This window comes from Furipterus horrens, unplaced genomic scaffold (genome assembly GCF_987537825.1).
Source record: "Furipterus horrens unplaced genomic scaffold, mFurHor1.1.pri manual_scaffold_15, whole genome shotgun sequence".
NCBI classification, from domain to species: domain Eukaryota; kingdom Metazoa; phylum Chordata; class Mammalia; order Chiroptera; family Furipteridae; genus Furipterus; species Furipterus horrens.
The window spans coordinates 11,970,479-11,985,264 of NW_028327185.1; the positions used below are offsets into that span (position 1 = coordinate 11,970,479).

The following is a 14,786-nucleotide window of genomic DNA, read 5'->3' on the forward strand; positions in this document are numbered from 1 at the left end:
TGCTAATGTTTTGGGAAGCGGTGCCCTGAGCGTCTGGTTGCTAGAGGAGGTAGATTTTGCTGGAGGAGGGAAGACGGAGCCTCAAAGCACACAGTTCAGGGCGGGGTGTGCTGTGTGAGGACCTGGAGGAAGCGGCTTTGAGACGGAGGTCGGGGGGCAGGAGAGCACTGGACAGTGAAGAGGCTGGATTGTGTGGGAGTGGGGAGGGATGTGGGTGAGTGGATGAAATTCGATCAGACTCAGCCCACTGAACCATCTTCCTTAAGCCCCATCACGCGCAGAGGCTCAGTCACGGAAGAAGACAGGCGCTCATTTTGGCGGCGTGTGTATTTTTGGGCCTTCCATTCAGTCTTTTCCCCGTGTCCCTGGCTCCCAGACGTGGCCTGGTTCACGCGAGAACACATAAAGAATTTTTTTTTTTAATTTTACACACAGTATTTTATTTGCTTTTTACAGTGACATTAGGCATTTTTATTTCTGGCCTACCTCCTAGTGCTTAGAGGACGTGCTCAGATCCTCCAACTGGACAAATGGCGAAACAAGCTTAGATTTAAATCCAGCTTTACTACAGTCAAAGGCTCTGCCACTTCTGTAAGGAGGGTGCAGCATAGATGGGGGGATGTTAAGCATGGTACAGGAAGGGGAGAAGCCAAAGAAGCTAATGCGCGACCCACGGACATGAACTAAGGGGGGTGGGACTGCTGGAGGGAGGGTGGTGGTGGGTGGAGGGGAGCAGAGGGAAAAGAAATTGGGACTCCTATAACAGCATAATCAATACAATATACTTAAAAAATAAAATAAACACTGCAAACCTTTCCTCCTAGAGGAATTCCAACATATGAGTGTAGATGACTTTGCAGTGGCAGAGGTTGAAGGTGGGGGAGGGCCTCCGTGGCCTCCTGCTCGCCTAGCGCAGTGCAGAAAAGAAACCTTTTCGGAACGTGGGGGAAGGCAGTTCTTTGGGAATCCTAACCCCGCTGAGCACCGGCTTGGCTGGAAGATGGTCTGTTGACATAAACAGAATTTACTTCTCTGGGTTGCCACTTAGATGGTTTTGTCTCAAGTGTGTTTTCAGGCGGCTCAGCTGCACAAGAGAATGCGTCTCCCTTCCCTCCTGTGCCTGGGAGCTCTGCAGCCTCCTGCAGAATCTCCTTTCACGTTAGTTTTCTCTTGGGGAAGACAATGCCTCCTTAACGAAGGTTAATAACAGAGTGGGAACAGGTTCTGGCCATGTGCCAGGCGATCATAAGCAGCAACGCTGAGCGGCTTCCCGATATCAACATCTACCAGCTGAAGGTGCTGGACTGCGCCATGGACGCCTGCATCCACCTGGGCCTGCTGGAGGAGGCGCTCTTCTACGGCCTTCGGACCATGGAGCCGTACAGGTACGTGCCCGGGAGAGGGCTCAGGGAGGCTACAGCGCCTTGGCTTTGGGGAAAGGATGGGCGTCGTGACGTCATTCCGGTTACTGCTTTCTGTTGAGTGTCCCATCTGCTTCTCGGTCAGTCTGCAGAACCAGACCTGTTCCAGTCACTCCTTTGTGCAATCACTTCTGCATTCACTCAGCATTGGTAAAGCTCCTTCTGCGTGTCTGGCACTGTGCGTCTGCAGGGATGCTGTCTCAATGTGGAGCTGGTGATTCCACTGGGGTGCGCTGCTTACAGCGGCAGAAGCAGGCAGAGTGATCTGGGGGAGCCAGAGAGGGGCACACAGCTCAGGCGTGGCTTGGGGCAGCTGTGTCATTAGCCTCAGCTGATCCAGGGGAGGTGAGGCGGCCCCGTGTTGGGGTCCTCAGTCTGGCTGACAGTAATGATGGTGTCTTCCATTTGTCAGGGCTTTATGATTTGCAGGGTGTCTTCACTCTAATCCTTTCACCTCATAACCACCTTAGATCCAATCAGGAGAGCAGGGAGACAGCCTGCTCAAACGTGGCATTGAGTCAGGTGAAGGAACTGGTGGTAATTCATTGTCTCTGGCCTCAGCTCTTTCAGACCCATGGATGTTTTGTCCCTAAATGTCCTTAGAACTCAGAGGAACTTTGGACGTGCAGGAGTCTGGTGCTGAGCATGTGATGCTGGGGAAGGGGACGTGGGGCCCTGGTTTGCAGTGAGCTAAGAAAATGTTTGGAAGTCAAGACAGATCAGTACAAGGGGAAAGGGCACAGAGACATATCTACCATCACCTGAGGTTGGAATAACCATCCCCAGCACAGAACAAGGTCATTCACTGCTCAGAAGGTGCCCCAAAGCATCTGGGATCTGGGCAGTTTGTGGGAGGTCCCCAGAGAGGAGGGGACCCATACTGACTAGCTCTGAAGACCATGGAAGTGTGATGTCAGCCCTAAGGGGCTATGCAGTGGGAGAATCCAGGTCCAAGTATGTGCAACTGGGACAGCAGGCAGGGGAGTGGCTCTAAATGCAGGAGGGGAGGGCAGAGCCCAGGCTCCTGTCTGTCCCCACTTGAGGAAGAGCCTCAGAAGATGACTGAGAAGGGGCCGTTACCAGGATCAACACAATAAGGACAGAAGTGAGTCTAGAGTCTAGGATATCAGTCCAGGCAAAATGGCTAGGGAGTCAGGCCTGGCCAGGAGCGTGGTCCAGGCAGAGAGAAGCAAGAGCTGGCAGAAACCCCACTGCCAGGTGGAGGGCAGGGGTGAGCATGCCAGCCATGGCACCAGGGTGACCCTGAGGGCATTTCTGTAGGTGGTTTCTTCCACTGCCTTGTGGTTGAACAGCTTTGGAATCCAGACTGTGAGTCAGCTTTCATCAAACTTGTAAGCGACTGCCTTGGGGCTGAGACTGTCGACTTTCCCATGGTCCTGAAGTGTATATTCAGTATGATGAATCTTGCGGGTTTTCAGAAAATATGAATTGAACACAAAGAGATAAGGCTTCATGCTCCGAGCCCTTGTGTTGCAACGAGAGGCAGGTGAGGGGGGGGGGGGGGTGTTACCTCTCTGAACTCCAGGGCTCGGTCTCAGGAAGGTGAACCTTGGGCTGCTGGGTGAGGGGTGGATTCCAGCCAGCAGATGCCGACCGAAAACGTGCTCTGGCCCCAGGCGCCACCAGCAGGCCGCTGCCCTGGCCTTGCCTGCCCCATCCTCCTTTTCCTCCTATGGCCCGGCTGCCTCTGAGCACAGAAGCTGTGTTGGTCCCCCACTTCACAGGGAAGGCCAGCACCTTCAAGGGAGTGTCTAAGGCTTCTTGGAAGAACTTACTTATCCCTTAATTAGATGGATATTTTCCTGACTTACCCTTGAGTCAAACCCTGGTGTTTGGCAGGTCACAATCTCTGTACATGAACCCTCTCTTTCTGATATTGGCTGACGAATCTCCATCACTCCATAATTTCTTGTCCCTGGGGCTTGTTGAGGAGCCACTTTGTGGTGTTCTGTATTTTGGGAAATCCAGTCTGCATTGATCCACTTCAGACGAGCAAGATCTGAATTGTTTGCTTGCAAAGGGCCACAAATATGTCAGAGCCAACAAAGTTAAGAGAAATGAAAAGGTGTCCTTTAGCCAAGGACGTGGGCAGTTAGTTAGGCATGACTTACTGAGCAGTGGCTGGACTGCTACCTGCCCTAATAGTTCTGCAATGTTAATATGCTGCTTGGTCAAGTGTCTGTGATGATTTTGTCACTGCCAACCTTGGCTAATTTTAACTGCTGACCTTAGAGGACAGAGTGTCCATGTTCCATTTTTTTCCAAATCACCGCGTTGCCTTCAGCTCCTTTCTTGCGACTGTCATGTACTTTTACTCAGTCGTTCTTCTTATGATGCAACAGAATATTAAGCTCTTTGTTTCCTAAAACAGTTGAAATTAATTCACGTACAACAGAATTTATCATCCTTTCCTCATGATATTCCTTCAAGAACATCTATGCATACATCTGTGATTATATGTCCATGGTCATCTGTCCTTAGCATTATAAACATCAAGCAGAATGGAAGTAATTTAAGAGTATTTTATAAATTTTTGTAAAAATTGAATTCAAAAAATTTTTTTTAATTCATTCAAATCTGAGCCATAAGATGGATCAGGTTCCAAAAGCTAGTTTTCAAATTGGTAGTTTAGAACTTGGAAAGCATTTTCCTATTGAAGAAGGTGTTACAGATTATGGTGAGATGGCCCGACCAGCCCGTCACATCACAGATGTACGCTGTACATCGAAAGTTAGTTCATTTTACATGCAGATAACTGTCCCCAAATTGTGTGCCCCACCCACCAAAATGTCCCTCTTTTCTCCAGAGAATTGAGACTGGATGGCATTTTTATTATATCTGAGCTAAATTCATTTCAAAATATTTAAAGGCCTTCTCCTTTTCCTTGATCAGAGCCTTCTCCCATGGAGGGAAGTTTGCTGAATTGATTTCATGGTCCACACATGGTATTTTTGTGGTGGGGAGAGTGACATTTCTGTGAGTCACCTGGGAAAGAGGCGGAGGGACAAGAACGATGGAGGGAGGGAAACGAGTTTGGGTGTGAAGGTGGCGCCGTGGTGATGGACAAGGACGGGGCTGTGACATCCCCCTCTGGGAGGACAAAGCTGAAAAGAGTGAGGTTTCAGCTCAGTTTTCTGTGCTTTGTTGTCAGAAAAAGAAAAAATGGCGGAAAGAGTCGAAGTGAAAAGCAGCTGACGGTGTGTATACATGACATGTTTACAAGTCAGGAGTCTGTAGCTGAGAGGTTGCCAGTAATTACATAGCAGCCACGTCAGTTTTCGTGTTGCCAGTAATTTTTAAAGTTTTCCCTCGGGAGCTTTGGCAGATAAGCTGATAAAATGTGAGGTTTCATCACCGCGGTACCTTCCACGATTGTTTTCAAGCTGGCTTTTCTCCTGAAAACATACAATTGCTCTTTTGTGGGCTCGCGTCGTCCATCAGTATGACGGTCTAGCGCGGGAGCCAGCAGAGCTGGCAGGTGCACGTCACAGTGGGAGCAGGGCTGGGAGAGCGAGGGAGCAGCACCCACCCAGCACATACCCGGGCCTGCCTGCTGTCCCCTCATCTCTCCGTGTCAGTATACCTGTCAGTGAAGGTCACTCCTGGGGGTAAGGCCCCTTGGCGGTTGTACCTGGTGCAGAACTTGCCACAGCCACGCGCAGAGAGCAGACCTAGGGACAAAGTCAGAGCCCTGTCCCCAGCACTTGCTCCCTTGCTCCGTTCACGTCCCTCGTTGTCCTCTGCGTGCTTTACGGAACCCCTGCACCCACTGAATGAACTAACGTTTCGGTCTCTGCTTACTGTGTGGTCAGTAATCCCTTAGCCACGTGATTGTTTTTTTTCACACTGTAATTTTCAATTAAAATATCTGGCGGCTGAACCCCTCTGCAAGACTTTGAACTCTGTGTGTGTGTGTGTGTCTGTGTAAAATACTGAGTTACCTGATATATCTAAACAGGGTCTTTTCTTCTGTACCATTACTTTCTTAGTCACAGTGTCTGTCTCGACACTGGGCAGTGGCCATCTGCATGGCACTGGGGTAAGGGGTCCATCAAGACCCTAACGCTTCTCATTTCACCTTTTTACTCTCAGGCCTTTTAATTGAATTCTGAAGGACTCTCTTAATTCAGAACCTAGAGCTATGACAAAAGGAAACAGTGAAGACAAGGGGAAGGAGGAAGTAGAGGAGGAGGAGTTGACAGTAATGACAGTGACTACAGCTTAGTTGCTCCGTGTTTATTAAACCACTGGCTTGAGCTCATGCCTAATTGTGTTTCCCAGGCATGAGAGCCTGGGCTAACATGAGGCTTTGGTGGAGGGTAGAGGAGAGCATCCTGAGCCATTTCTCTGACTTTACTTTTGGGGGGAAGCATAGAAGTCAAAATCCTCCTTCAGGGATCTGCTCCTCTTCCCTTTATCCCACACCACCTTCCTTGAGGTGCTACCTGTGGGTTTGGGTCGAGACATATTTGCCGGCCAGCGGTGCTGGGTGGTTTCAGCCCTGAACCTGCCAGAGTTGCATGAGAATGACCCAGACGTGTGGTTTTAGTTCTGGCAAGACATCAAGGACAGTCTATGACAGGCAGTGAGGCTTTAGGAAATCAGATAGCTGCAGGACCCTCACTCTTATAGTGTCCAAGAAGCAGATGGCAGCCCCTTTGATATGCTCTGGCTTGTAGGACATGGGCCAGGATAGCATCCAAAAGGCCACATGCTGTCTTCCGTACTTGGTTGACAGCTCTCTGTGTGGCCTCCTGCAGGCCCAGGGCTCTGGGTCCTTTGAATGGGCACAGCTCAAGGCTTCTCATTCAGGCACTTACTTTTTTCAATAAAAGTATTTATTGAGACCCCCTTATGTGGACATTGGTAAATAAACACTGGTGAACGAAACAGATGGGAGAAAACAAATGAAGTCCTAGCTCCAGTGGACAGTTCTCAATAGCAGCTCAGTGCTCCCTTTGGGTCTCTCCAGAAAACCAGGCATTTGTGAACCCAAGGAGGAATCCTTGGGCCAACTTAGGTCTGGCCAATAATGACCAAGTTTTAATAGTGCTGGAGTAGGTGGCCCTTCACTGGGTCAAGTAGTGCTATTTCTTGGGGTGTGCTGATTGATTTCAAGGTTTCAATCATTATTCTACTGCCTTAAAGCCTTATGTAGAGGAGTTGGTGTCTCTGGCTTCTTAAAGTTCCTCCCACTGCATTCATTGAGCTGAAGTCCCCGTTTAGCTCTTCTGTGTCATACTCTGACCGTCATCTCTTTCCTCAGGTGCTGGAGGCTAGAAATCTGAAATCAAGTTGCCAGCAAATTTGGCTTCTTCTGAGACCTCCCTCCTTGGCTTGCAGATGGCTGCTGCTGCCCTCCTGTGCCCTACATGGTTTTTCCTTCATGGGGATACACGGCTCTCTGTGTATCCGCATTTCTTCTTCTTATAAGGACACCAGTCATATTCATTAGGGCCCACCTTAAGGACCTCATTTAACTTAATTACCTCTTTAAAGGCCTTGTCTCTAAATACAGTGATATTCTTAGGTACTGGAGGTTAAGGCTTTAACACGTGAATTTTACAGGGATGTAATTCAACCCATACCAGTGACTGAATCCAGACCAGCCATTGCCTCCTGATTCTTTATACGTGGAGAATACCAGGCCCAGCGATTGCTCCACTGCACTTATTTTCTGTGAGTTTCGACCTGGTGGAAGTCACGTCTGGCTTGGAATTTCTTGTGCTCAGGACTAACATGCCAGCTCAGGGCCCCTGAGGCTAGAGGTAGCCCCTCCTGCCCATGGCATGTTTCATGGCATGTGGTTACCCTTGAGTATAAATGATACTGTCCTGTCGGGTAACATCTTTGAAGGAAGCCCCTGTCCTCACCACTTCCGTTCAGCTCATTTGACCGAAAGTGTGTTCTGCCCCCGTGTGCTGCCTAGCTGCCCAGCTGCCAGCTGTGGCTGCTTCCTTGGGTTTTTGTTTAGAAAGCATCTTTAAAGGCCCCTCCAGGTTCACATTCACTTTCTGCTAGGAAACACCTGGGCAAGCATAGGCCCAGGGTCTGTAAGGAGCGCCCAGAGCAGCTCCATTGCCCGTGGCCATGCTATCTGACTCCGCGTCTTGCTGGAAATTGGCGAATCTACCCCTGAGCCCTTCACACTAAATGGGAGGCCTCAAACCTTTATTATAAATCAGTGTGTGTGCTGTTCATTGGACATCCCTTTTCTCCATTTGTCCTTCAGCAAAGACTGCTCCTCCTCGCCCTCTGAGCCCCTCCTTCAACATTCCAACTTTTGGTCGTGGACCATGTGCTATTAGAGGTACTGGCCTCCCTGTGATGGCAATGAGTCTACTGGGAAAGGTTTAGACCAGAAGAAAAGCCCCTGGAATCTACTCCCCCACCTTTAGATAACTCCCTAGTTCAAGTTTTTCACCATCTGTAACCTTTACCCAGTCCATAGCTACCCACGCTCCATAAAAGGCTTCCTTTTCCTGCCTCTGATATTCCGGTGCCGATGCCAGGATCTGCCTCCTGATTCCAGTCACTTTCCTGTCTGGACCTTGGCAACGTGTCATTCTGGCTCCTTTACTTTCTCTCTGCCCAATGCAAACCTCCTGTTTCCAATCTTTACCTGGAACAAGGACACTAATACCCTTTTGCCCCCAAATCCCACAGCCACGCACCAACCCCATTCACCAACCCTACACCTGCCTTAACTCTTGGGAGGCCAGGCCAGGCCACAGGAAGTACCTTTCCTCTCCTGCATTTGCCTGACTTTCCGTAAACCACCTCCCTGCGAGTGAGATGGAAGCCACGCTGCATCCCTGGGGCTAGGTCAGCTGCACAGGAAAGCGCTTAGTCTTCTGTGTTCCCCAGTGGATATGAGCAATGCACATGCCCTGAGAAATGGTCTTTGGTCTTCCTACTTATGCAAGCGTTTCCAGAATATAAGCATTTCCCATTGTGGTTCAAAAAAATTCTTTTTAACTTTCACAACCATCTCCGAGCACTGTGACATTCCTGACAGAAAGCCTTCAGTTTCTTACGACAATAGATTGTACCCTAAGCAGCTGGATAGCAAATCCTAGGGAATCTTTGGGGACGCATTGACTTCCTCCTGTTGACTCAATCTCTTGCTTGGCTGCCCCTGCAGCTGCGGTACTGCTCTCTCTTTTGCTTTTTCTCAGTTTTAGGAAGAGAAAGTAGGGGGAACAAAACCATTTTCCCCTGTAGAGAGCCAACAGAAAATCAGACAGACCTGAGGAATAAGGGGTGCAACCCTGAAAGGCTCAAAAAGGACCGATTAAAACCAATTTTTCTTGTTTATAAAGTTTAATTTCTTAAATCACATGTTTTATGATTTTTAAAGAATGATCAGCGTACTCACGTGCATTTACCTTTGTATTTTGAGCGAACTCCATACTGAGTTTTCAGCAATGCTCCAAGGATAGATGAATGGGCCTTCAATTAAATTGCACCAATGATACTGATTTTCCAAATCTCATAAATCTGATCGCTTACAGAGACTGGTGATAGCATTTGTAAGCAACAGTAAGAGGTCCTAGAAAAAAATGAAAGATGGGGCATAAATAGCCCCCAAAATGATGGCTCCCAGTTTTTAAGTGGAAAAAAAAGAATCCTTTGGGCGAGGTGGTACAAAGCTCTTGAGCCCAGGAGAGTGTGCTGGCTGGAAAAAATGTGTAAATATGTAGATATGTTTAGGGAAGGTGGCCCAGCTGGGTACGAGGAAACTGAGGTGCAGGAGCCCAGTGGGCTGCTGCCCTTGAACAAGGGCTCTGGGAGTGGAGACAGCGCCCACCTGCAGAGTGAATGGGTGATGGGAATCGCTGTTACTGCCCAAAGGGCACCTGCCAGGCTATCACACTGCCCTTCAGAATTGAAGAGGCACAGGTCTGCTCTCACTGGTAATGGGAAGTCCCGCGGTGATGGGAAATACTGCCCGTCATGGCCTCCCAAAGTAAGATAAATCGGGTTCAGCAGTTGTAAAAGCATCTGCCGGCTATTTGTTAGCATCGTCTTTCTGGAGGAATGGGTGAAAGGACTGGAAGAACTCCCCTCTACCTTTCAACTGTCTTCCACTGAAAAGCAATCTCTGTTATTTATTAGGAGCCTACTGTGGACCCAGCAACTTGCTCGCCCTTCTAATCCTCGCAGCCACAGTGAGGAGGAGGTTAGCCTGTCCTGTCTCTACAGGAGGAGGCTGAGAAGGAGACTTATGTCTTGCCCTCTGTATGGCAGAGCCAGGGTTCAGACTCAAGCCTTGGGTTCATTTATACTTTGTTATAATTTACAAAAAAGGCATTTGTGTTAGCTTTACTTGATTATAAAGGTCTAGATGGTTACTACGCTAGAGGGCTGAGTGTTCATTACAAACGCACCCCCCGGCCTTCCTGCCACATGAATCTGTCAGGATTCTTTTTGTTGCATGTGACAGAAATACAGCTCAGACCACCTGAGCACCAAGGAATGGGCCAGGTATGATAGAATTCAGGGATACCATCGGGGTCACCAGATGGGTGTCTCTCTCTCTCTCTCTCTCTCTCTCTCTCTCTCTCTCTCTCTCTCTCTCAGCCCTTCTCTCCCTGGATCTGTTTCTCCCTGCTCTGCACTGCTGAGCTCTGCCCCCCGCCCCCAGGCAGTCTTCCCCACAAATGGGGAGAGAAGATGCCTTCCTGCAGCCTCCCATCCAGTTCTCTAGCTCTGTGACAAAAGAGAAGGTGTCTATAAGAACATGTACTTCAGACGGATTTCTTTGGCTTCTTTGGGTTTCATGTCCACTCCTGCCTGGACCAGGGGAAGTTACGTGCTGGCCGCCCCACCAGGAACATGGGTTTGGAACAGGACAGAAGCTTGGGGGTGGGTGGATGCTGGCCAGACTGGCAGAGAGAGTCTGATAACTAGAAGATGATGACACGGGAGAGCAAGAATCAGCCCCTCTGCACCCTCAGAGTCATGCGTTGGGAAGGAAGTTCTGCAAGAGCAGGTTTCTAGTGTTTCAGAAGGAGCAGCAGGCCCCACTCACGCCGGAACACAAGCGGGCTGTGCAGGAGGAAGTCTGGGAGAGGAAGACGGGTCGCAGGGCGGGTGAGGTCCTTCCTGAGGCAGAGTGTGATCGGGCCCGGGGTGCCCGATGGCAGTGTGCGACGTGTTCTGTGGCGGTCCCTCAGTCCCAGGGCGCCGTACCTGCTTCTGGCTGTCAGCACAAAGGAACGTAGCCAGGAGACCGCATTTGTTTCAGAAATGCTACAGAAAGCATGCACTTGATTTCAGCAAGGTATTCGGTAATGCCTCCTGGTACATTTTCTATCAATGGAAAAATACGGGCTAGTGAGGTTCATGTGTACCTTTTAAGCAGCTACTTCCTAACTGTGGTTGTTAACAGATTGGTAGATTCCTTTGGGGAAATATAGAATGGATCGATGAGCCTCAGTTCCTTTTTTTTTAATTTTTATTTTAGTTCAAAATCAACATTTTTATCAAAGATGTAAGGAGATGTATACATAGAAGTTATGTATATCAAATTTTCAAGAGATGCAAAGCTGAGAAGAATAATATTTTGGGGGACTAAATTAAACTTCAAAATTATCTCCTTAATTAAAAACATTTGGTTGATATCAACAAGATGAACTTAAACAGGGATATGTGCAAAAGTCTGCATTTGTGATTAAAAATTCAATAATAGGCTAGAGAATTTTTCTAGTATTTTGTGGTAGATTATTTTTGACTACTTCATTCATGTTAATTCCTCCATTCTCTTTCTTAATAGAACCTCAGATGTCCTGGCTGTGTAGTCTGTGTGTGATTGACCACCAGGGAAAACCTAAGCTACAGAATTGCATTTCCATGGTCACCCGACCCAAGTCGGCCGAGTCAGAGTCCATGATGGTCCGTTCTTGGGCTTTTGTTTGCGATATTGAGAAAGCAGACGACTTCCCCTTTCCTACTGCTCATGATTGAGGCTGTTAGGTCTCTTGAGACCACAAAGAGAGAGAATAGAGACCAAACCCAGAAGGCAGAGGTGAGGAATGAAGAGGTCCTCCTCACCTTCAAGCATTGATTGACTCCAGATGTACCCCTGTGCTGTTGAGTTACATAAACGCTCAGGACAGACACAGTTCAATCCCATGTTGCTCAAGGGTCAGTTGTATATTTGAAAAGTGTATATTTATAATGAGTTGCGTGGCATTTCGTTTGCTTTCTGTTTTGTTTTTTAATTCAAAGAGTTGCTAACCTCTCGATAGGTGATTTTTACATTTTTGGCAAGTCTGGATTTCTGGCTTGGCTTGGGAGATCAGGAGTCTGGTGACGCTGGGCCCTGGCCACCGTCAGAGCAGCAGCCACTCTAACCCTGGCTCATACCCTGTCTGCCATGGTCCCCGTCACGCCCCCGCCCGGCCAGCTTCACGTACCCGCATCCTCTCCATCCTGCAGGCTTGTCAGTGAGTGACCTCTGCCCTGAATGTTGCTTTTTCCCCGCGGGTTAGTGTTCTGCCGGCAGTGAGTGCAGGAGTAATAAGGTGTGGGAGCCATTTTGCTTCTCAGACCCAAACCACATGAGAAGGGGAGGAAGAAAGCCAACACATCATTCTCACCCATGCATTTTCTATGAAAATATAATGTTTTAACTTCATAAATTAATATAAAATGTGGGATTATTTGTTTTTAGAGATGGAGGAATAGGATACAGAATCTGCAGATTTATAGATCTATAACATTTGGGTAAAAGTTAACCACCTTTTCTCATTAGTTTCCCTGTTATCATTTTCTAATTAATATGATCAAAGCCTGCTGTTCTCCAGATCTTTGGTGCAGGCACCTGACTCCATTCCTGTCAAGCAGTGGTTTCCAAAAGGTTCCCTGGGGACAGTTGTTCCACTGACATGATATGGAAGAAGGATCCTGGTTAAATGAGTTCAGTTAGGAAAAGCTATGTTAAATACAATGACTTCAGGTCATCGTCGGCAGCCGTCCGCCTCGAGAGACGATGGTGTAGCTTCTTAAGAGTCTATCTGCACCGCCGAGAATGGCTGTGCAGTCCGACTCGGGAGTGACACGGTATCTGTCTCCTCCCGTGTTGAATCGACATCTTGTGATGACGCTGGAGTGTCCTCTCCAGTGGAGCTGAAGCTACAGAGCCTGGGCAGGGTGATATGGAGGGTCTGCTGTTGCCCATGCAGCAGACCCCCCCTCTCTTCGCAGCTGAAGGGTCCAAGGGAAAGACGGAGTCAATACAGCTTGGCTTCAGGTGCGCCGCAGGAGTTGCCGGTGTTGACTACAACGTCAAACCGCCTTAGGGACTCCGGCTCCGGATTTTCTGTCGGGGTTTACTCCCTTAGCCTTTCCTGGTTTGGCTCAGTGGATTGAGCGTCGGCCTGCGAGCTAAGTGTCGCTGGTTCGATCTTCCAGTCAGGGCACATCAGAGAAGGAAAACTCTGATTCCAAAAAACCTCCACTGCCTTGCGGCATACCTCTGACTTAAGGTCACTTTGCTGAAAATCAATTACTGATAGCCAAGTCATCAAAAGCCAGTTCCCCAACACCAATTCTATGAAAGATCTGTTTACTAGATATGCCAAATTTACGCGTGGTGATTTTGTAGCTTTTTCAGAAATGTTCAGCCTGGATTGCTGATATTGAAAGATGCTTTCCTGAATATTAACTAATATTGAGATGCTTCCTGAGATACCAGTTTTTAGAAATTCTAAAAATTCTGGAAGGCTGGTAAAACAGAATTTAGTATTATTTGAAATACAGTTTTTCTATGTGAAGGTTTGACATTTCATATGTGACATGATTGTTTCAGCTATATTTGATTTCTATGCTTTCGAAATAATCATTTTTATTTAAGCATTTATAATGTTCTTTCATCAATTCCTAAGTAGCCTGTTAGCCTTAATTTTGTATATATCTCCGTTTAGAATTTAAATTATATTGAAATTTAATATTTTGATAGCTTTAGGATGCTTTTGAATTTATATTTAGTTTAAATCTTTAATTTCTAGAAATACTAAATTAATACTGATAGGCCACTGGAGGAATTGTGGAAAGAAAACTGAAAATGCTTGACATTTTTAATGAAGTTTAAAAAGAACATCCAAACATTCAAAAGAAGCCTAAACAACCTCTTATGTGGAAAATTACCCACTTAATGTATGTTTCACCAGCTTTTTGCACATTTAATATTTTTTGCCATTTGTAGATTTGTGTCAGAGCTTTGGAAACATTTCCATTACAAGTAATAAATCTTGAAGGAAAAAAATAGTGGCAAATTTATTAAAATCAAATAATTTATCAAATTGATCTTTCAATGCATTGACTTGCTTTCAAATGAAGGTAAACTGGTTGCTTTTTGGCCGAATGTCTCGCAGTTTTCAGTAAATGAATGTACATTTGAATCTCCAAAGGATGCATTTAGAACAAGATGGCATATCCGAAGTAACTGCAAATGCCATGAACCAAGACGGAGTGAGTTCCACTTTGGGAGCAGCTTGCTTGGGTGTCAAGCCAAGAGCAGGACGCTTTTCGGTGCTGCGTAGGCAGAAGTCCATTCATTAGATGTTAAAACTTCTGAAAACCCCTATCTCATTCTGAAAATAAGAAGCTCCCTGGCCCCTTTCAGGCCTGCTTCTTAGCAGGAACTTTGAAAAACATTTCTGTTTCCAGTACTTCCAATAGTTATTGTTATACCTCTAAATATTTTTACACGTATGTTTCTTAACATATCACCTAACAAAATGATCAACTCTTAACTATAAAAAGAAAGAAAATTTAGCTCCTGTATCCTTTTTTGGTCTATTCCATCATCTCCTTTCCCATTAAAAAACAGTAGTGATTATTTAATTCTTTGAATGGCTGCCTGTGAAACTTCAAACAATAGTGAAATTTTTATTTCTTCCTCCATCAACTTGAGGCAGTTGACTTCTCACTGTGTTAGATGGTTATTCCGTTCTCTTGTTCTTGATGGAAAATTAAGAGTGTCAAATTCTCAATTCAAAATTATTTTCAACGATGCTTCTAAAAGCCTTTTATACCCTCTTCTGAGATCTGTTATGTCTGATGCCAGTTGGGTTTGGGTTTCTTTGTCGATCACCCATTTTATCTCTAAGTTGTTAGGCTCTGCTCTTCTCTTTGATATTCTGAACGTTCACATCGATGTGTCTGGACATGGCTTTTTTTTTTTAATTCATGCCAGACCTTTTCATTATAAAGGCTCTTGTTTTCTTTTATCTCTAGGGAAACTTTTCTTTATTTTCCCCTTTTTAATTTCATTCCCTCTATTTTCTCTGTTCTTCTGAAAGTTCTGGTAGTCAGATGTTAAACTTCTATTTCCAA

At 46.7% G+C, this 14,786-nt stretch overlaps 1 protein-coding gene across 3 annotated transcripts in view; it reads left to right on the forward strand.

Moving 5' to 3' along the window:
- The window catches only part of SMYD3 (SET and MYND domain containing 3), a 466,700-nt gene that overhangs the window by 389,367 nt on the left and 62,547 nt on the right, over window positions 1-14,786 (forward strand). For all 3 annotated transcript variants that reach the window (XM_090263211.1, XM_090263212.1, XM_090263213.1), the window contains one exon: window positions 1,211-1,385. In XM_090263211.1, coding sequence (XP_090119337.1) covers window positions 1,211-1,385 — 175 coding nt within the window. The remainder of the gene's footprint in view (window positions 1-1,210; window positions 1,386-14,786) is intronic.